This window comes from Orussus abietinus, unplaced genomic scaffold (genome assembly GCF_000612105.2).
Source record: "Orussus abietinus isolate OABI.00-Male unplaced genomic scaffold, Oabi_2.0 scaffold17, whole genome shotgun sequence".
Taxonomy (NCBI): Eukaryota; Metazoa; Arthropoda; class Insecta; order Hymenoptera; family Orussidae; genus Orussus; species Orussus abietinus.
Genome location: NW_019395988.1, coordinates 1,075,974 through 1,097,531, shown reverse-complemented (window position 1 = coordinate 1,097,531; position 21,558 = coordinate 1,075,974). Strand labels below are relative to the sequence as shown.

The 21,558-nt window shown below is 50.2% G+C and overlaps 3 protein-coding genes across 3 annotated transcripts in view; 2 read left to right on the top strand and 1 right to left on the bottom strand.

Moving 5' to 3' along the window:
* LOC105702433 (nephrin) overlaps positions 1–21,558 on the bottom strand; it is a 187,413-nt gene that overhangs the window by 130,641 nt on the left and 35,214 nt on the right. The window lies entirely within an intron of this gene.
* On the top strand, positions 610–11,962 carry LOC105702434 (glucose dehydrogenase [FAD, quinone]-like). Its single transcript, XM_012430001.2, has 9 exons — positions 610–815; positions 3,505–3,723; positions 9,198–9,326; positions 9,415–9,611; positions 9,699–10,058; positions 10,129–10,594; positions 10,752–11,122; positions 11,206–11,300; positions 11,410–11,962. The coding sequence occupies exons 2-9, from the start codon at positions 3,516–3,518 to the stop codon at positions 11,489–11,491; spliced, it is 1,908 nt and encodes a 635-aa protein (XP_012285424.1). The 5' UTR covers positions 610–815; positions 3,505–3,515; the 3' UTR covers positions 11,492–11,962.
* On the top strand, positions 12,407–15,356 carry LOC105702435 (glucose dehydrogenase [FAD, quinone]). The gene is made up of 9 exons (XM_012430002.1): positions 12,407–12,525; positions 12,626–12,857; positions 12,943–13,071; positions 13,168–13,364; positions 13,510–13,604; positions 13,682–13,946; positions 14,112–14,580; positions 14,661–15,031; positions 15,101–15,356. The coding sequence occupies exons 1-9, from the start codon at positions 12,523–12,525 to the stop codon at positions 15,212–15,214; spliced, it is 1,875 nt and encodes a 624-aa protein (XP_012285425.1). The 5' UTR covers positions 12,407–12,522; the 3' UTR covers positions 15,215–15,356.

Here is a 21,558-nt window from a genome sequence, read left to right as displayed (position 1 = left end):
GCTGGCAACCATCGGCGATGCAACAATAATTCCGCATATAATGCAATTGGTAACGATAATTTCGGTAATGGTCGGTTTCGGTGTGTCGGGGCATTATTCCGTCGCGGTGCCGGCACTCGGGCATATCCGTAATCATCAATAGGCACAGGCAGAATTCTAGCGCGTGCCGATCGTTAATTGGCTGCGGTCAATCGATCGAAGACATTTCCCCCAATCAGAAATTCCCTCTCCCCGACAAAGGGAGCTCTCCTTTGAAACCGCCCCAACAGCGAGGGAAAGTAACCGGGGCGAAATGAAATGCAACCTCCCGTCCTATCGGGTATCGATATTTGTAAATTCAAGCGTTCCCATTAATTTCCCATATCTTTCCCGTGATAAGGATTTTTCCGGAATTACCATCGGATTTCTCCGACGGAGGAGCGCGTGACGCTCGCGGGAATTACCGGCATAAGAAAACCCGGCCGGAGATGAGTATTAGAAAAATTTTCTCGGAGAGAAAAAATCTGATCCACGCGAATTCCGCTTAACGTATCGACGCGGGGGTGGAATTCGAGATAAGTGGGGGACGAATTATAAAGTCGGATACGCCGGTGAGAGGTGCGACAGTGAAGCGAGTCGGTCCGAGAGCGACTTTCCGCGATCTAGCTCCTTTCGTTCGGCGCGGCTAGGTCTCGGCATTCGTTCTACCTCGAGTACCAAGTGAACCGATTAAAGAGACCGGGAAATTCGACCGGATCGCCGCGAGTGCCGCAACGAGGTGGTCCCGATAACGCGTAGGCGCAAAACCACCGAAAAAGAAGCGCGACGAGCTATCGGTAAATACCAATCCATTGGAAAAAGTTTAAAAGAGAGACACCCAACACCGACACAGAACCCACCCTTGATAACTTCTCTGAACGAGAGGGAGTGATTAAATCGATCAACTTTCCGTGGAATTTCAGAATTCCACGTAGAAGGGGTTTAATAGGAGAAAATTCATCCCGATTACCACCGATGACGTTTAATCGTCACTGGGGCGGTGGGAAATAACCGAATGACGACCCGCGACATACCGGAGCATGGTTGAATCAAGGGGGGTGATTTTCCCCTGGGGCCGGTACATCGATCGATCGAAAATCGGTCCCGGGTGCGCGGATTAATTTTTAAACAATCGAGTGGAGCTTAATTCTTCGATCTAATAAGTCTTTCGTCGAGTGGAATTTTTTGCGGAATTCCCGAGGGCGAATTCGTAATTGGCGATCGTTTCAGTCGCGCGGAACGTAATGACATTTCCTCGGATAAATGGAATTCCCTCCCCGCGTCCACGTGGGAACATTTCGGCGTGTCGATTCGCCGCGACGTCGTGCGTCGCGACGCCTCAAACGGAGCGATTCGCGGCACGCGAAGCACGTGGGACGCACGCTTTTACCGCCCATGGCGGTGTGTTCATTAACGCGGAGTATTTACACCGGAAGAGACCCTCCGCGACTTCGTTTCACCCGTGAATGCTACAAATGCAACGACCTCTCGGAAGGGTTATCTTTCGCCACCTTGAGACAATTCCCTAACGCGAGAAAATTGACGGACTGACCTCGGTACGGATGATAGATCAAGTTTAATGAACATTTCGAATCGGTTTGGAATGTCACACTTTTCTATAGGAGGAACTCAGCTCTAGAATCGCTTTGTCGAGAATCGTGCGACTCGCGGAGGAAGAGTCACGTGGGGAAGTAATTCGGTTTTCGCTTCGTTCTCCGTATGCGCGTTAAATAGAGTAATTCTCTGCACGCAGTGCGCGGGATCGCTCAAATTCACCGGCCATGGCGGTGCGTTCATTAACGCGGAGAGTTTACATCGGATGCGGAAGCGGCGATTTCGCTCCTGGTAGCACTGAGTATTTTACCCCTCTGATTTTCCGAACCATCCCCCGGCATCCCCCGATAGCGTTGTGATAAGCGAGAGCCTTTAAATTCACGTCTTTCGGTGAGGCGGGATTTTCCCCAATTTTCTTTCCCTTCTCGGCATATCGAGCGACCCTGTGCAACACTCGGACACATTTACCTTTTCCGCCCAGGGCGTTCCGCTCGTTAATGCGAGGGTCATCACTCGCGGAAGTGAATCTCGCGACTTCGTCCGGTAATTTGCCCGGTACACTTTCCGCAGGCTCCGTTCCGTTTACCGTCGAAAAACGCCTCTCTCCGCGTGCGGAGAATCGGGCTATTGGAAAAATTTCCGGGAATAATTGGATAGGACGAGGATGCAATTAGTCGCCGCGCCGCATTTACCCGAAAATCCCGTGCGACACGCGTGACCGTCAAATACGCCGGGTTTAATTATTTCCGACTCAATTAATTTTAACCTACACCTTTTGTAGACGAGCGAACTGCCGAAAGAGCTTCGTTTTTAAAAACCGAGCCGTAGAGAACGACCCCGCTCGCGTTACTTGCGCGGAGGGAATTGTTTGAAAAGTTATTTTCAAAGTGTGGAGAGAAAGAAAAGTCCCGACAATGTCGAACCCTTAAACGCGTTTCCTGAGCCGTAAAGTGTGAACGATAATTACGAAATCACTGTACCGCAATGTCATATCTGTAGAACTTATCGCTCCTTTAGGTGGCACTTTAGATAACAACTGTTCGGTACGCTATAAAGTGATCGCCAGTACGCTTAGACCGTTGGAAAAATTTTTCTGCCAAGACAAGTAGTATATCCGATATATCCTACCTAGGCGCCATGAAGAAATCCCTAGATAGGAAATTAAAATCTCCGCAGTTACGGTTCGGTGGGATCGATCCGAAGTCTCGTCAAGGCCCTAGGAAATCTCCCCATAAAAAAGCCGACCGACCTCAAGACGGGCCAATTCCCGCACTGCAGTAAAATCCCGATACGCCCCATCAATTGGCCGCCATTCAATCGGTCTGGAACGCGAGCTCGCATAGCAAACTAACCTGGGCTCCGACAATCGGCGGGAAATCTCGGCCGAAGAAATCGAAAGAAATCGAAGTCGTTCGACCTCGACCGGGGATTTTGACACGGCCCTGACTCCTGCCGATCGGCGGATTTCCATTGCCGAAACGCGGGAGTTCCGCAACTGCGGGGAAATGTGCGCATTGCGAGGAGCTCCCACGTCCACGTGATCGATGAAAGTCCAGCTCGGTACCCGGGTGTGCGCCTGTTTACCTGCTCCATGCACCTGTACAGGTGCTCCGGTTGATGCATGCGTGTACTCACGTGCGCCTAGTTATCCGCTTCCCGTGCCCGTGTGCACCTAGTTATCTCCTCCAGCACCCGTCTAGATGTACCAATGCGTGTCCACGTGCGTTCGCCTACGTGCACCTGTACGTTTCCACCGACACATGCCTACACACGCGTGTGCGGCTAAGACCTCCTCGTGGACGGAGAACGCTCGCGATGGATGATAGGCTCCCGGTGCAGCTAATCTGCAGCCTATCAACCCGTTCCGCTCAGGAATCGGATTTCCTGGTTTCACCGGACGCACTTATCGTTGCCGATCGTCATTGATTTCAGTATATCCAGCCATGTCGTACACGCCGACCTTCGTCTCGGAGTGCGCCGAGCCCTTCCTGGGACCGAGCCTGGCCCGGACCTGTCCAGGTTCCCAGTTCCTCCTCTTCATGACCCTCCTGGACACCTTCATTCGCGGCAAGCAGCCAATCGCCCAGCTTTGCGAAAGGGTTGCCCCCGTCAATCCCGCGGAATTCTATTACGACTTTATCGTCATAGGTGGTAAGTAAGGGACGACTATAGATCGATTTTTTTCTTATCAATTTGAGCCTCTGGGTGAAGAAACGCACTGATCTCAATGCACTGATTTTTATCGCTTTGCTATTTTATTACGTTTACAGGAGCTTTCTATTACGAGGTAAACGCGATAACGTCCATGTCTTTGTTTACGAGTAGATTTCTTAGTTATGGACCGTGGGTTTATATCTACTCTCGGGATAATGGCGATGCTTATCGAACTACGTGTAGCAATGAGTTGCACTAGTTACTAGAAACACGTAACTTATAATACATTCTGTGCTGTCCTTTTACTAGTTATTAGGCCCGTTAGTCGACATAATTATGACTCGATGAAATGAATTAATTAATCAAAGGGTTGAAACTTTAGGCAAAATGGACATTCCCCGAGGGAACAAAATCCATCTTTCTTCTTTCTGCAAGACGATCTCGTTTTTCGTGATTTCTGCTATTACTTGATATACGATAAAAGGCAAAATAAATAAATAGAGACTTGTCACAGATGGCGCCTTTCACTTGACGGAGAAAAAGGAACAGGGACGGACCACTGAACCGTCAGTTTATAATCAGCGTTTCCCGAATAAAAAAAAAAAAGTGAAATCCCTATCTAAAGCGGGAGAAATGTTTCGCACGACGAAAAAGAAACGCAGTCTCTTCCTAGAGCAAACGGTGGCGCCGATTCGTGTTATAATTCCGCATATAATGGCACACTGCAAAAGGGGCTCGACGAGGTCTTAGAAAGTGCAAGGTTTTTGCACTGGCACGTAGGAAATGCAACTCCTAGATGGGGACTGCTCTAGGACGTGATCAAGTAAACTCGATTCCCTTTGGAAGTGATCTCTCTAATGAACGCGTTTCTCGTGGTCGAACCTTTTCCTCATTAACTCCCGAGTAATTCCCCAGAGACGGCTCGACGAGTTAGGCAGATGTTTATTTATGAGAGAAAACATTCGCGTCATAATGGTGCTTCAGGCTCGATGAATTTCTTAAGTGGCGCGGAATATCGCGTGAGGGTCGGATTATGAACCCTGCATAATTCATGACTCGCGGAATGATCGTCATTTGACGTGACCCTTTCATTCGGACGAGCGTTGCTTCGAGGACTCCTCGAAGACCAACGTCGTGAAACCTTGGAAATGAAAAGCCGGGATTTTTGTAAACATTTTCCCGAGCCTAAAAAAGCACGCTTTGTTCAAACACGGAACAGCTGTCTGGTGGATTTCTTTTCCCGTCTCTTCGGTCCCATTTCTTTCGTCTTTAAACCGACTGACCGCATTTTCTCGGAGCCGCTAAAACGACCATGACCGATGCAGAAAATGACGTTCTCAGCTCTTAATCGATTTCGCTGATTCGCAATCAACTCCCGAGGCTTCATCGCCGGGGCTGGGTTTTTCTTCAACGTCGCCATGGACATTTTCCTTAAGTTATAAATTAAACCATGAATTCCGTCGCGGAAAAAATCCTAGGACGTAAAGATATCGTGGCGAACGTCGGATAACGATTGACGAGGGGTTCCTTCACATTTTCGGCGGAAGCGCGATGTCCGAAACGGCGCGTTTCTAATTGGCCGTGATCACCGCCCTTAGCTCGTTGGGTGGTGAAATGGATCCGTGGGGGCTCCCCGACCTGGGTCAACTCCCCGGAGGATCTACGGCTGGCGAAGCCGATCGAATCAGCCGTAAGAAAATCGTAAAGAAGCGAATCGGATCAGTTAGAGGCAATTACGGTCAGGGTGAAGCCGGGGGTACCCGGTTCCCCGGATGTCCTCGGGATGTCCCCGAGATATCCTCGGGATATCCTCGGGAGCGGAACCTAAGGATCCGTTCGAGAGAGGAAAAAAAAAAGAAAAAACATTCAGGAGTCCCGGGTCTTTACGAGGAGTTTTAACGACCTCTTCGGAGGAGCATCGATCGATATCCGGCGATCGCGATCGGTCATTCGATCCGCTTAAATCCATTCCGCAAATATATAGAGGCTCGCTCGAATCTGGTCGACGTTTATGCCAGGGTTAAACCGAATTATCGCGAGGACAATTGTTATTCGTTGATTATCGGTCCGAGCCGACGGAGCTCGCGCGTTGCCTCGCGCACCCGCGATATTAATACAAACTATTATTTATTCGGCCGACTTCACGGGACCATCGTGCCATTAAATTAATTCCGTTTGCCTGGTGCGCGTGCCTGTTCACCCACCGGGACGTCACCTGGACCGGATATCTCCGACTGTCCCGTGCGTTATCAGGGACGTGAGCATCGGGGTGGACGGCTCGTCATTCTCCCAAATCACCCTCTTTTATTCGACTGGAATATTTGAAAACGGATCGAAGGCTCATCAACCCCTTTTCGCAAGAATCGGTTTGGCATCGCCTAAACTCAAATCCATGGAAGGAAAAATCCAGTTAAATGAACAATCTTGCGATCAGCCCTTTCATTGATAAAGAACTGAAATGCATCTTACGGTGAAATTGGCCGGTCTTCCGCACTACGAAGCGTTATAGAAAACGTCTCTCCCTCTCTCTAAATTCATTCGCGAAAACTTCCCAGGAGAAGCTCCGCGAGGGGTCTCTCGGCTTTCCGGAGTTTCGAATTCCGTATTTGCTAAAGATTCGAGCTCCCGGCGATTAGAGCGCGCACTTCGTCGGGAACTCTCCGAAGGATTCCGTCTCGCGCGAGATGAAATTCGAGATTCGGGGAAAGGGGGAGCCGCGAAAGAGAACGCGAACGGAATTATAGGAAATGGAGAAAGACAGAGATTACGCATCTCGCGATCCGAAGCCGAAGTTGGGGAGGGAAGTTGCCGAGGTACAACTTCATTTGTGCGTCCTCGAGTAGCTCCGGGCCGTTTAAAGTTTCGGGGATTTCTCCGGGAATGTCTGGAACACCCCCGACCAGGGGGAGTCCTGGGGGTGGTTCCGCGTATCTGGCAAAGAACTATGCGCCTTTTCGAGCATCCGCCCAACTTCTGCCTCCCCTCGCGATTCCCTCGGGATTTTCATCGGTGAGGTCGCGGGCTCGAGGAGCCAACTTTCCGGGAATTCGATCCATCCGGCACGTACCCATGGTTCAATTAACCTTAGAAATCCCGATTTCACGAAATCCCGTAGATCGGAAAGTAGCAGAAACTTCAGGGTGTCCGGGACCCCTCGTCGGCTCTCTCTTTTAACCCTTTACTTACGAAACGCCACCATAGCCGCCCCCTTCATTCCCACGTGTTCGAAGCGACAAATTAATATCGTATTAATATAAAATAATAACACTCCACGTCCGATTCCGCCGTAGTTAAAGGGTTAAGGTGATATGAAAGGGTCATTCCATACATATCAATGCGTGAAAATGTTTATGAAATTTTCCTCCAAACTGGGTGCACCGAATCATCTGAAACTTCAACCCTGCTCGGGATTCTTAAAATCGAATGCTCTGGTTAATTAATCTCGGGGATCATTGAAAGATATTTAATCGCTTAGATAAGCTAAACCAGGGCAAGTTGGATTAATTCGTAGCCGGCCTAATATGCATAACGTGTATGGGCCTCGCCGGGTAAAGTGGTGCACCGGTGTCGAAGTACCGTCCAGGATGGGAGTCTTGAAATTGGCCGTAACAACGGCAGTAGCGTAAGTAAATAAGGGAACGGGCCAAGTAGCTGCCAAGAAAATAACTGCCGTCCACTTTATAGGTAATTGAAGCCGGGTACGTATCGTAAGACGTTAGAAACCTTTATGGAGGAACGTTCACTTTGAACGGCGACGTTTTAGAGCTTGAACCGACGAATCTGCACGCATCGCGTCGAATGCAGATCGAAAAGAAAGGTCTGGATAAGCCGATAAGGAAGGAAGAAAAATCAAGAGACAAGGAATATCGAGAGTACTCCGAGTGGAGGCAAGACGTTCCCTGGGGAGTCCTCGAAGGATTCCTAAGGGTAATTGGCAACCGGGTTTTCTAGGTGCACGATAATTGCCGGGTACTATTACGCAAGACCTCTTAGGAGCATTGTCGTTCGTGCACGACTGTTTTTACCTCGTTACATCGTTATGGAACCACAACGGAACTTGGAGAAAAAAGAAAAGGGTATACTTGAATGGCGGAATGAAAAATCCGAAGCTCGACTCTAGCGCAAATGGATTTAGCAAAGTTGGCTCGAAGGATTTCGGAAATTTGGTATGGCATGACGCGAAGCAATAGGTCGAGGGTGCAATTACGGTTTGTAGCACTTTGCTAGTGCCCGGGCGTCTTTAAAATAATTTTCTTCCCCCGGGCCGATTTTATCGTGCGTTTCTCCATGCAAGTGGGAAATTTTTCCGCATTTGCATGGCGAAACGTGCCAGACGCGGCGCAAGATTTTTTGCATAATCTCTATGCAGTTCTGAAGTGCTTAGAATTCCAGTAATTTTTACGACCCATTGCTTACCGCGCGTTCGGTTCCGCATTAATATCGAGGGGCGGAGGAAACTGGTGGAAAGGGAAAAAACGTTGGCGATTCAGCCCGAGAATGGATGTTACTCGGTAAAGTGGACGGGAATGAATTTTAAAGGGCCTAGCGTGGATTTATACGGTTTTTATTATGAGATGGATAGGACGAAAATGGCCGTAAAAGTTGTTCGGAACATGATACAGGGATATGGACCTCAGGGAAATAAGAGTTCTAGATTTATGCCGCGTTCATCATCAAACATTGATTCGGAGAGATTAAAATTGCTGCTTTTATGATTTCGCTGCCGAGAGGAAGGGTTCCCATTTTTTGTATCTTTTCTTTAATGCGCGGAAACCGCGTCGTTACCAATTTCGCTGCGACTGCTATCGCGGGGATGTCGGAAGTGGCCGACTGCATCTCCACTGTCGACGATATCGGATACATTTTTTATTGGGTCCCCTTCCGGCGGATTACCGGGAGGGATCGCTTCGATATTTTCGAGTCCTGTGATCGGGATGATTGGATACTCGAAACTCGAAGGACGTCGTCGTAGACGCGCATCGAAAAGGGAATAATAATGGCCCACCCTGGCCTCGACCCTCTAATTTCCCCGACACGCTTCGTCGATCTGAAACGCCGACTAATTTGCCGGACGACCTTTTCGCTTAACCGAAGTGCAGGCCCCGTGCACCGAGGGCGCACTTGTTTTTTTTTTTGCACCCAGCAATTAAACGCGCGCGCGATATTAAAGGGGCGGCCTCTCTCGTTCGACTGAAGGTTGCCGGTGATAATGAGAAAGAGATTTCCCGGTAATAAAATCGATCGCCATCAGGCTCTCGGGATTTTCCGTGATCCACTTCCACGGAAGTCCACATCCCAATCGAGTTGGGATGAATCTTCCTAGGATGGATCTTCCGGTGGTGAAAAATGTCTGGGTACTATTTGTTCATTCCCTCCTCCTTCGGCAATGGTGCGAAGCTGTTTCTTCTTTTCTCATCCGGAGTCTCTATGGAGTGTGTTATCAATTGCATGAGATTTTTTTTCGCACCTAGGTGGATCGGCCGGTGCAGTGGTTGCATCCAGATTGAGTGACATACCGGAGTGGAAAGTCTTACTCCTAGAGGCGGGTCCGGACGAACCGCCGGGTGCGGATGTGCCCAGTATGGTAGCCATGTTTCTAGGTAAGTTTCCAATTACCGCCCTGGCACGGTGAAAATCCATCGGAGGGGTTTCCGGTTTCGTCCTTTGACGCTCGCGATGATTGGACAGGGACTGAAATCGACTGGCAGTACAGGACGAGCAACGAGAACAACGCTTGCCTCTCCACTTCCGGTTCCTGCAGCTGGCCCAGAGGGAAGAATCTGGGGGGTTCCTCGGTGCACAACGGGATGATGTATATTCGGGGCCATCCCAAGGACTACGACAACTGGGCCGCCCTTGGGAACACCGGATGGTCCTGGCGAGATGTGAGACTCCACGTTTTCCATCCATGGGCATTAGATTGCCATGTTGGGTGTATTTGAAAGGCAGGATTTGATCACACACCCTCTTAGGTGCTGCCCTACTTCATGTGTTCCGAAGACAACAGCGAGATCGGAAGAGTAGGGAACAGGTACCACTCGACAGGTGGACCGCTTACGGTGGAGAGATTCCCTTGGCAGCCCGCTCTTGCAGCTGATGTTCTCGCTGCAGCTGCAGAGAGGGGATACGGCATCTCGGAGGATCTCAACGGAGAGATGTTCACTGGGTTCACCGTTGCTCAAACCAATAGCAGAGCCGGTGTCAGAGTCAGCAGTGCCACGGCGTTCCTCAGACCGGTGAGGAACCGACCGAATCTCCACGTCGCCCTAAACGCCACCGCGACGAAGATCATGGTGCAGAACATGAAAGCAGTCGGCGTTCAATACGTTCAGGTAGAACTTGCAGGTGCAACGATACTCTCGGGAAAGGTTAGTCCCTTCCTAAACGAGCCACTGATTTCAGGGTGGAGAAATGAGGATGGCCAGGGCGACGAAAGAAGTCGTTGTTTCCGGTGGAGCCGTCAACTCTGCCCAGCTCCTTTTGCTCTCGGGAATCGGGCCCAAGGACCACCTCAGGGCAGTGAACGTCCCGTTGGTGAAGGATCTCCCGGGAGTAGGTGAGAACCTACACAATCACGTGTCCTACACGGTCTCCTGGACCATCGATCAGCCAAACGAGTACGACCTCAACTGGGCGGCCGCCATGGAGTACGTCAACTTCCAGAGGGGACCGATGGCATCGACGGGAATGTCCCAGGTGACCGGGATCGTGCCCTCCAGGTTCACCACTCCTGACCACCCTGACATTCAGATATTCTTCGGGGGGTATCAAGCCGCCTGCGCAACTACCGGCGAAGTTGGTGCTCTTCAGGATAACGGAAGACGAAGTATCAGCGCCTCGCCGACCAATCTTCATCCTCGCAGCAAAGGTAAAACTGGGAATAAAGGTCCCTTTGCGCTGCCCCCGCTGGTCATACCGGAAGGCTGGGCGAAATTAGTTCGGATTCGAGTTGGATCGATATTACTCCGGTAAAGCTATCGAGCGCTCGTCCGGAGAGTTGGTAATTCCCAAAGTTCGAATTTCAGGCAGACTTCGTCTTATGAGCAACGATCCCATGGCACCTCCGATGATCTGGGGCAACTATCTGTCGGATCCTCAGGACGTGGCCATACTGGTGGAAGGGATCCAGGTTGCCCTGTCTCTGTCCAACACTAGCGCCCTGGCCAAGTACAACATGATGCTCGGGAACGCTCCTCTGCCGGCTTGTGCCCAACTACCGTTTCTTAGTGTGGAATACTGGAGCTGCGCCGTTCGCCAGGATACAGGACCCGAGAACCATCAAGCTGGCTCCTGCAAAATGGGTCCTGCCAGCGACCCAATGGCCGTGGTGGATCCCGAACTACGAGTTCACGGAATTCGAGGCCTCCGAGTAGCCGACACCTCGATCATGCCTCAGGTGAGTTAGACCTGCATTAGCGTTCCACGTTAGCGCTAAGAAGATGGAAGGGACATTTTCCTGAAGTGAGAATGATTCTTTAGGTGACCTCAGGGAACACAGCGGCCCCGGCGATGATGATCGGCGAGAGAGCTGCCGCGTTCATCAAGCGCGACTGGGGAGCCGGTAGCACACAATGGTACGGGAAAACGTCGATCTTTTGGAAGACAGGTTGACATCAATCGACCGTCTTCGTCGATGCGAGGGAAGCCCGATTTCATCATCAGCAAATTTCCCATTTTTATTAGTTTGCCCACGACCTTCTTTACCTGGCTGGACTTTCTGCTCTGGAGGATTCGGTACCTCCTTTGGAAGTTAGGCGCATGGTGAGGCACGCGGACCTCCCTATGAAAGGATCGTGAATCCTAGCGATCGAGGCAGAGGCTTCCTGCAGGAATCACGAATCTCGGAGCCAAGAGGAGAGGATCGTTCGAGGTTCCGACCTCGAGATCGGAGGCGTCCCTGTGTCTAGGACCAAGCCAAAGGGAGAAAACCAAAGAGAAGACCGGCACTCGGTGTCGGCCCCAAAGACGAGTCCCTAAGAAACAGCGAGGGGGTCAGGGAACCTACCGACGAGACATTCCCGAACGTCAATCAAAATGAAGTTAAGGCTATACGAATAAGCGTAGAGCACCGGAGAACTCGGAGCACCTTGTGCCCCTGTGCGACGAGACCAAAGATGTCACCGGCAAAGATCGGTCAGAGCATGGGCAAGCTCCGACCCCGATCTTTCCTGGGATTACCAATCAAAATGTAGCTAAAATATATTCTGGTCTGTAGAATAAATCCGCGGGAAACTTTCCTGATGTAAACGGTATTCGGTACCAAAGACGTAGGACGTAATCACGGAAGAAACTCGAGCTGTCGGGCTCCCAAGATGTTTCTTGCGATTGTCTACCGACACGTCGGCGAAATAAACTGTGGAGCAGCCATCAGGCAAACCTTTAATTATCCTGCCGCGTATCGCACGATGCGTGGCAATTCCGTATCAGTTGTTATCAGGTCGCCAAGTATTCGGTTAGTTTATAAATGACAGGTCCGCGATATTATGGTATCAATATGATTTACAAGTCTAGTCCGCGAAACGTGATTTATGGCCGACGATGAGACTTCGTTATCTGGGAGGCTCATCCAAGAAGCCGTCTTCACTCGGCGGCTAATGCCGGGCACAGTATTATCAACGAGTGCATATGCATAAGCCTTCACTTCAATGTTATCTAGATAATACTCCATATTTCCATAAGTATTGCCTGAATTCTGTTTATATAAAGTAGCCGGGCGGAACACCTCACACACTCAGTAGTCAGTTCGGGACACCCAGGCGGTGTGCTTCTGGCTGGACGAAAACATAGTTGGTGAACATGGTGAGTGGCACTAGAGACACTTTGTCATCCGATAGAGAAACATTGCTAGAAATTACAGAATCGACCCCCACAATTGATTTTCCCATCTATTTGAAACCAGGACTCGGCATATACGCTGAACACGTGCAACGTCCGGTCGGAAGCCCTAACCTGCACCAGACCTTTCCTAGGAGGTCCGCAGCTGACGGATGTCTGTCCTGGAACTAGGTGCACTTTGTTTCTGACCCTGCTGAACACTCTAGTTGACATCCATCCTAAAATAGCTGATCCATGCGGACGCGTCGAGCCGGTCAAGACGCCGAACCTGCGATATGATTTTGTGGTGATCGGAGGTGAGGGCCGTACTATGTACTTCTGATAATCCCAGTTATCCCAAATCATCGGAATCATTGGTTTCCTTGTGGTCCCACAAATCAGGAGGCAATGCAGGTGCAGCGATAGCGGGAAGGTTGAGCGAGGTACCCGAATGGAACGTTCTGCTGTTGGAAGCTGGGCCTGACGAGCCAGCAGGAGCTGAGATTCCCAGCAACTTGCAAGCTTTCCTGGGTATTGATTAATTGTTCCGACTAAGATGTGTCGGAGGAGATTGGCGCATAGAACTATTTAGGGATAACAGAACTGAAAGATTGATTTGAATGACAGATACCGAGTTGGATTGGAAGTACAAGACCTCCAACGAAACGAAAGCGTGCCAAGCTACAGGTGGAGTTTGCTCCTGGCCACGGGGAAAGAATTTAGGTGGATGCACGGTTCATCATGGAATGGCCTACCATCGTGGAAATTCTCAGGATTACAAAAGATGGGTGACCATGGGCAACTGGGGGTGGTCCTGGAACGATGTAAGACGATAGGCTATCGAACGGTGCAAGTTATAGCCCGAACTATTGACTGCGAACTAATACCTTGATTATGTTTTAAACAATCTATCTTTACACCTTATCGGCTGATACATTAGAAATGATTGATATATAAGTCCCCTTCAAGGTGTTCCCGTACTTTTTACTTTCCGAGGATAACCGAGAGATCAACAGGGTTGGGAGTGCGTATCACTCCACCGGAGGGCCTCTGCCCGTAGAAAGGTATTTGCTTTCTTCTGAAAATAATGCTTTTTGATCCCGTTCAGGGTATTTATTTCTGAGTTGCATCCCCGTATAAGATTCCCTTGGCAGCCGGACTTCGCATGGGATATCCTGGAGGCTGGGAAAGAGAAAGGATACAAAGCGCCGGAAGACCTCATTGGAGATGAAATCACTGGATTCACGGTGGCTCAGACCATTAGCAAGAACGGTGTCAGAGTCAGCAGTGCGGCTTCTTATCTCAGGCCTAATAGATTCCGACCAAACCTCCACGTAGCTTTAAATGCCACCGCTACCAAGATACTATTCACCGAGAAGAAGGCCACCGGTGTCCAATTCCGCATGGTGAGAATGCTTTCCCTTTTGCTATCATCGCTTAATCCCTACTTGTTCCGATCTAGATCTGCCGTTGCGAGTACTCTATTTTTTGAATTCATCCATGAAAATAATTATTTCCGTTTCCCTTAAGACCATTGGAATGGTTCTAGAATGCGAATCTTATTCCCTTAGAACGGATTGCTGCGGACGGTCCGGGTTCGTCGCGAGATCGTATTATCAGGAGGTTCGGTGAACTCTCCCCAGTTGTTGCTGCTCTCCGGAGTAGGCCCAGCCGATGACCTCAAGGCCTTGAAGATCCCAGTGATTCAAGATTTGCCAGGAGTCGGTGAAAACCTTCACAACCATGTCTCTTATGCCCTGGATTTCACCCTAAACGAGCCCACGGAACGCGACCTGACATCGCCCGTTGCCGACCAGTATTTGCACAATCAAACCGGACCCATGTCATCCACGGGGCTGGCCCAAGTCACCGGAGTCTTGGCGTCCAACTATACCTCCCCGGATGACCCCGACTTACAGTTCTACTTTGCTGGCTATCAAGCAGCCTGTCCCGGCAATCCAGGAATCTCTGACATTCACTCTTACGATGGCAAGAGAACGGTCAGATTCACTGCCGTAAACATTCATCCCAAGAGCAGAGGTAAGCCGAACGGTGGATTAATTAGTTCTCCCTAATTTATAATACCGATCGACGTCACCGAAGAACCCACTTTTCGTCAGGATTCATTAAACTGGCCAGCAAGAATCCTCTGGAGCCCCCGTACATCCAGAGCAACGATCTCGTAGATCCTAGAGACGTCCAGGTGCTGATAGATGGACTTAACATAATCCTTTCATTGGCCAATACCACCGTCATGGCAAAGCGAGGCATTAAACTGGCGACGATCCCTCTGCAACAATGCTCCAATTACGAATTCCCCAGCGACGAGTATTTCAATTGCGCCGTTCACCAAGACACGCGTACCGAGAACCATCAATCTGGATCCTGCAAAATGGGACCATCCTCCGACCCCATGGCCGTGGTGGATCCTGAACTCAAGGTCCATGGTGTGAGCGGACTCCGAGTTGCCGATGCATCGATCATGCCTCAGGTACAACCTCGCTCTGTGCTTCATATAACAGAGGGCATCTAATTTTCTCCCTCTGTACCGAAATTTCAGGTCGTCTCTGGAAATCCTTCGGCTCCTATCACCATGATTGGAGAGAGGGCCGCGGACTTTATCAAGAAAGAATACGGAATACCGACCGCGCTTTCTGAGAACCAGGATCGCTAAGATGAGCTGCTCTTGATAATCATGTTTTAACGATAACACAACCAACTTCGTGTTAAAGATTTGATGCCGCCCTGGCGAGTTGAAGGACCTCTTCCTCCCACTAAGATGTGTATGCATAAATAAAAAACATGATAACTATAAATTGGACTTTGCTTGGAAATGAAACCTACCGGCGATCGATGATCGAATGGCAATCGCTATGGCTCAATGGAGACCATTCATGTCTCTGGTTCCACTGGAATGAATCCTAGACCAGACGCTAGGAGAGTCAATTAATGACGTCCGCAGGGTACATCGAGGTCTGCTAGTAAAACCCGATCGAAAAACAAATGTCGCCGCAGAAGATGATTAAATACCGCCTAACTCGACTGGCCCGATGAAGAGCACAACTTTCCGCCAATCCTTGATTTTTAGTACTCTTGTTCACGATCCAGAAAATTGGGGGTTAGAGAAAAAGAAGGGTGAAGTTCCTGAAATTGTCTTCTGTTGTAGTGTTTTCGCATCGTCTCTCTGGACCTCGACTAACCGAGTCTTCTCGTTGCGTTTCTTGTCGGGAGCAGCGTAATAACGAGGCTTTACTAGATAATCACTTCCAGCAGACCTCTGTAAAAATGTTACGCTTCGCGGAGCATATAAGAGACGATGAAAGCGAAGTTTCGATAAAAATCGAGAGAACAGGAAGTCCTGCAGGTACGAGGTCGTGGCCTATTAAACGAGATCGAGATATGCAATCTGGACCTTGCGTAATTCGAGTCTTCTCATTAATCTCATCCTACGAGAGACGCGATAACGCGACCTGGGTCGCAAGGAATATTTCTATTACCGGCATATTGGATCCCTTTGTAGCCAACTACGCGAACGGAGTGAATTTAAGACCAGAGAAAGAGAAAAGTCGAATACACGGGGAGGACAAAGAACCCACTTAAGGTACCTTGGTCTTGCTTATTAATGTAGGAAAAGGTAAGGAAAAAGGACTCGCTGAAGCAAAAGTGGGGAAATTTGTTGGAATTTGTGCGAATACCGCCCGGTAAACGCGAAGTCGTTTCAAAGGTATAACCAAAGAAGATAAGAAATTACTTACAGATTAAATAAATGAAATATCAAATAAACCACAAGTCTAGGAAGAAAATTGACAACCGTGGAAACGTTTAGTCATTTCTTACAATTAGTTTGATAATAACAAAGCGGAGTTAGACACGTACGATACGTACATGTGAATTCTCCGATTGAACCCTCGATTCTCGACAGTGAGATAATCTGACTTTTCTTATATTTCTACCCTTCGCGTTTCTTTCGTTTCGAGAACGTCTTTTCTTTCTCAGCTGCTTTTTTTCATGATCTTATCTATCTGGTTCCTTTTATAAGGCGAAAGTAGCTGCGACAGGTACATACAGTTTCGCAACCGCGTTCTCCTTCAACCCTAAACAAAATGCCTGGTGGTAGGCCTAGTTTGAGTATGTCCACACATCCCTTGGTATCTCCGGATCTAAAGATGGTAGCATCCCTGTTCCACGTGGTTTTCCCTTAAAATCCTTCCCCAGACCTCCCCTCACCCTGGACAAGCTGAAACAGCTCTGCTATAAATAATATCTCTTCTGGATTAACGTTTGAAAATATGAAAAGAACCGCGGAGGGGAAAACCGACCAAGAGGTTTCCACGGTTATTTAGGTCTGCCTAGGAGATTCTGGTTTGTATATTTTCTGTTCTCGGCCCGACATAATAACGAGAAACGCTCGAAATAATTGTTTCCAGCAGACCTCAGTGGAGATGCTTCGCTTCGCGAAGCGTAAAAGAGAATTCTAATGCGGGGGAGTAATGGGCCTCGAAGCGGACCAAGATTGCCGAAGGCGGAAATTTTATTTGCCCGGATGCAATTACCCGCTCAGCCGAAAGAAATATTTATATTACTGGCATATTGGATCTCTTTGTAAGCAGCCACGCGATAAAAGCAAATGCGAGGCGGGAAGGAGGAGGCCGAGGGAAACGAGCGCAACGAGACGCACAAAGAGACGATTTCTGACATCCTTCGTCCCGACTGTTATCCTAACTCGCACTCTGGGATCACGTCGCCAACAACCTAGATTAGATTAAACGAGAAAAAACTTGAAATCCCTGGCGACATAAGTTCCCCGGCATCGAGGTCTCCGGCTGAGCTCTATTCGGAAGAATCCACGTTGTCTTCCAATATCCCGATTAACGTTCTCCATGCCTGACCGAAATGTCAAACGCTAGTCGATGATCGATTTAATCGAATGGACCGTCGCCTAGGGCCTAGTGATAACACCACCCACCACCCCGGGTATCCCTAGGATGTCCCGCGAGGGACTTTCGCAGTCGGGGTCCTACCGGGGATGACGAGATAAACAAATTATAAATAAAACATCGAACACCGAGGACTTGTACTCGGGCCAGGGCCGTAACGACGGCTTTGAATTTCATGAGGGGTCGAATAAACTCGGCGAGAGGAGGGTGCGGGGGTGTTCGGTGTTCCTGTGAGATGTTTGGCTTTATTTGTCCTCGGCGCAAGTTCGAGCACCCCCGGCCCGGAACTTTGAATTGTAATTCCTGAGAGGACTTAACCAGACATGCCTGACTTGAGATCATCAACGAGGGAGCCTTCCCGCCCGTTTAGTTCGACTCCTCTCGGAGGAATTGGAGATTTCGGAGAGGCCTATTAAAAATGGAAATCCGAACGACGTCCCGTTCCGGGTCGTCGGGTTATCCGGGAGGCCTCGTCCTCGGACATTTTTCTATCCTTCGGAAGCTAGGGTGGCGTACCACGTGCATGGGAACGAGGAGTCAAAACGAAGGAGGCCCCCGATCCCTGCTAGACCTCCGGGATGAAGATTTTATGAGGGTGGTTCTTCCTCGAGGGAGTGGCGGCGAAGAAATAAATCCTGCCTCGGAATGCTCCTCTGGCGGCACATATCCTGGCTCGATAGGACTCGTAGGCTTAATGCCAGAATTTCGCTTCTCCGGCCGTTCCCGAAGAAGAGGGACCTCGTTCGCCTCGTAAATAATGCGAGGACCCCGAGAAAGCCGTACAGTTATCTAAGTTGGTACCACTTGCCGAACTCCTTTTTTACGTCTTGGACCGTCTTCCCCTGCGGAACGTATACGGAATGGTTGTCGCGGCTGAACTTTCCAGGGGAGAAAGACGGGACCTGGAGAACTTTCCCGGACTTCTCGAGACTCCCCTTAGAACGAACTCGGTCAAGTTTGTCGACGCGACGAGGTGCTTCCATCGGCCACCTTCGGAATTCGGAAATTCTTACGAAGGATCGACCGTTCGGTTACCTCGAAATCCCTTTATCACGACTTCTGGAGGATCTTAACTCTCGGCGCGATTCATCTATCCCTCGATTTCCCGAAATTTTCAATTTTCACAATGGGACGTAATTATGCACGTTACTCCAATTTTCGTTTCGCGTCTCGATTCGGACCTACGTCTGCATCCTGGATGCCTCTGGTCCACTTCAAAAGTCCACATCATATATTAAAACCGATCGCGTTCGAACACGGGCGTACACAAATGGGATTAGGTCCATGTCCTCGTTTCCCATTTCGGCCGGCGAGGAAAAACTGTCAACGATGGGGAGGGGTGAAAATAAAAAAAAAAAGGAAGAAAAAGAGGGAAAAAATCCGGGGAAATCAGAGGAGCCAGCGGCGCGGCCCCGCGAATCTCGCGAGCGGGACCTGCGCCGGCAGAACCGATCCGATTTTTGCGATCGATCGGAGGCTCGGTTATTGTTGACTCCCCGAATCGGAATAACATATCCCCGCGTCCTCCCCAGCCCCCACCCAGCGGGGCCTCCTCGTTGAGCTTTTCCCTCTCCGATAAATATTTTCTCTGCAGGACGAGAGCGGAGCTTATGAAACGCTCGCGCGTGGGATGGCCGGGATTTTTGTCTTTTTTCTTTTTTTTTCTTTTTTTTCTCGGCGAAGGGAGGGAAATTAAAGCGAACGGCCGTCCGGGATTAAACGGCGCGCACCGAGGCCGTTCGAGGGAAAAAGACGCGTCGCGATTTTCTTCGCGATGAAAGGGCCTCGCTCGCGGTAAAATAGGCCGAGATTTGCCGCGATCTCGAGGATCGATTCGCTTCCGGGCGAAGGGAGGGAAAAACCGGCGGTCGGGGCCTTGCCTCCCGCGATCGCCGATAGAAATCGCTTCCCTCTCGGCACTGCCTGATATACTGGAAATTGGATTTCGTGGGAGGTATTACCGGCGCGCGCAGCCCAGGGGGCTCGGAAGTGAGGAATTTTCTCCTTGCTTTTCCCTTCCGGGGCTCCCCTTCTTTTTTTAACCCCCTAGGAAACTCCGTCTAGCACCGTCGCGTGGTGCTTCGACGACTCGTTTGCCAATCGGGCTGCTCGATCCGCAGACGCCGGTCTCGGCGTCCCTTTAAACGCGAAGTACGGAAACGCCTCCTGGGGAGAAGGGAATATTTTTCGAGAATCCCTTCTCCTCCCCAGGGACGAAATCTGAGGGACCTCAAATCGCTCGTTGGGCGGACGGAAGTATGTAAAAGCCGCCTCAAATCAAGACGAGAAGGGAAAGAGGGCCTGGAGGGCGGCTCGGGGACGGCCGGCGACGATAGGGATAAGGCATCGAGTACTCGCTAATTGATAGTAATGAAACTGACGCCGCATCATCGAGTGCGGCTAGCCGATCGGACCGCGGCCTCGAGTCTCCCGTCGCCGGGATATTAAACCGAGCCCGCCCTTCCCTTCGCAGCTTTGACGGATTATCGAAATCCGATTGGCCGAGTACCCAATTAACCCGCGAGTCATTGCGGCCAGTAATTGCGTCCGATAGGATCTCAGAATATATTAATTTACGGCATCCTCGGCCCCCTCGGTCCTATCGAGCCTTCGCCGACAGCGAGTGTATCATCTCCACCACGAATTTGGCGCGTTAACTCGCGTCATTTTTTCCTCCCCTACGTACGAGTGCTCGCGTGTACGTACATTTTTCGAACGTTCATCCATCACATCCGGCACCCCCGACCGGGCGCACACGGCTCGGTACGTCGCTCGATAAGGCAGGAAATTGTTCCGTTTCGCGGTGCGGCGCACCTGTCATTCGCACCGCCACACAGCTCGTGCCGTGTGTCGAGACTCGATCGGAAAGATTTTCCGGAAAAACGCGGAAACACTCTCCCCCGGAAGGAGATATGCCGCGCGCACAACGCGGAAGCCTACGGAACATCCGTCGAGACTCGACGGCGATAACGTCGATCGATAACGTTTACGGACCATTGCAGCCGCAGCTCCGCAAAAGCGCGGAGGGCCCGGATGGGTATGATTGAAAAGAATAAATGTCTAGGACGAAATTGGAGTGCCATCATTGGCCTCGGACTGAAGCTCCCTCCAAAGGGATCGGACGCTCCGCGTCGGCGTGCAGAAACACCCCCCGAGCGCCGACGTTCTTCCGAATGATAAATGAAATCATTTTTTTCGCTTCATCCCGAAGAAATGTTTGCCCTCCCACTTTCCACCCCCGGGGATTTCTATCTCTCTGTCGGCGACCAAATACACCGGATTGTTTGTTTGCGACTACAATATACATACCCCGAAACGTAGAACAGGGCGGCTGCCGTTCTCCCACGGTAGGGATGCGTATGCAGTAAATGAGACAGAGACGGAGAGCGAGGGTGGGCAAAAGAGAGATGAAGGGGAACGGAGGACCGTCGCGACTCCGGTTACATTAGCGACCCTTTTATCCCTCTCGCTTCTCCCTGTCCAGGCATTACGTGTAATTAGTATAATTAAAGCGGCGGCTCGAACGGACGACGGATACCCAAAGAAGCGGCGCCGTTAGAGAGGCGCCCAATATCGACGGTGCAATAATTGACCCAGTTTGTAGAGCGGTTTAATGGCCAGGGCAGACCGCGTTTGTTTACGCGGACGATGAATTTCAGAATTGTCGGTTTTGATTGCGCGCCAAGAAAATGCCCGCGTAAAGGGACACCGCGTGGCGAACGCAATTAACGGATGGATCAGGTGGGAATAGGAGATACGGACCTCGCAATTCGTACTGAAGTATGAAGTGTACTTGTACTAGGGTATATAAGAAGTACTCCATTCTCGCTCTATCTTCCTCTCATTTTTTTTTTCCGTATATCCTACGTCTACGGTAGGTCTACGCTAGTGCAAGTTAAGGCCGCTCGCCAGATATGTTAACCAATCACGGAGTAGTATTTAATAGAAATGTCCGACGAGCCGAGGCATTGCGTGCCATAAACGCGACCGATATCGGCAGTGCAATAATTTAACCACTTTGTGCAACGGCTTAACAGCTTCGGGTAAACCGCGTTTGTGTGTCTCGACGATGAATCTCCCG

Coding starts and splice junctions, on each gene's coding strand:
- LOC105702435 (XM_012430002.1), top strand. Junction 13,605..13,681: donor GGGCCTCTGCCCGTAGAAAG/GTATTTGCTTTC, acceptor TCCCCGTATAAG/ATTCCCTTGGCAGCCGGACT. Junction 13,947..14,111: donor CCGGTGTCCAATTCCGCATG/GTGAGAATGCTT, acceptor TTATTCCCTTAG/AACGGATTGCTGCGGACGGT.
- LOC105702434 (XM_012430001.2), top strand. CDS start 3,516: ATGTCGTACACGCCGACCTTCGTCTCGGAGTGCGCCGAGCCCTTCCTG. Junction 10,595..10,751: donor TCTTCATCCTCGCAGCAAAG/GTAAAACTGGGA, acceptor TTCGAATTTCAG/GCAGACTTCGTCTTATGAGC. Junction 11,123..11,205: donor ACACCTCGATCATGCCTCAG/GTGAGTTAGACC, acceptor ATGATTCTTTAG/GTGACCTCAGGGAACACAGC.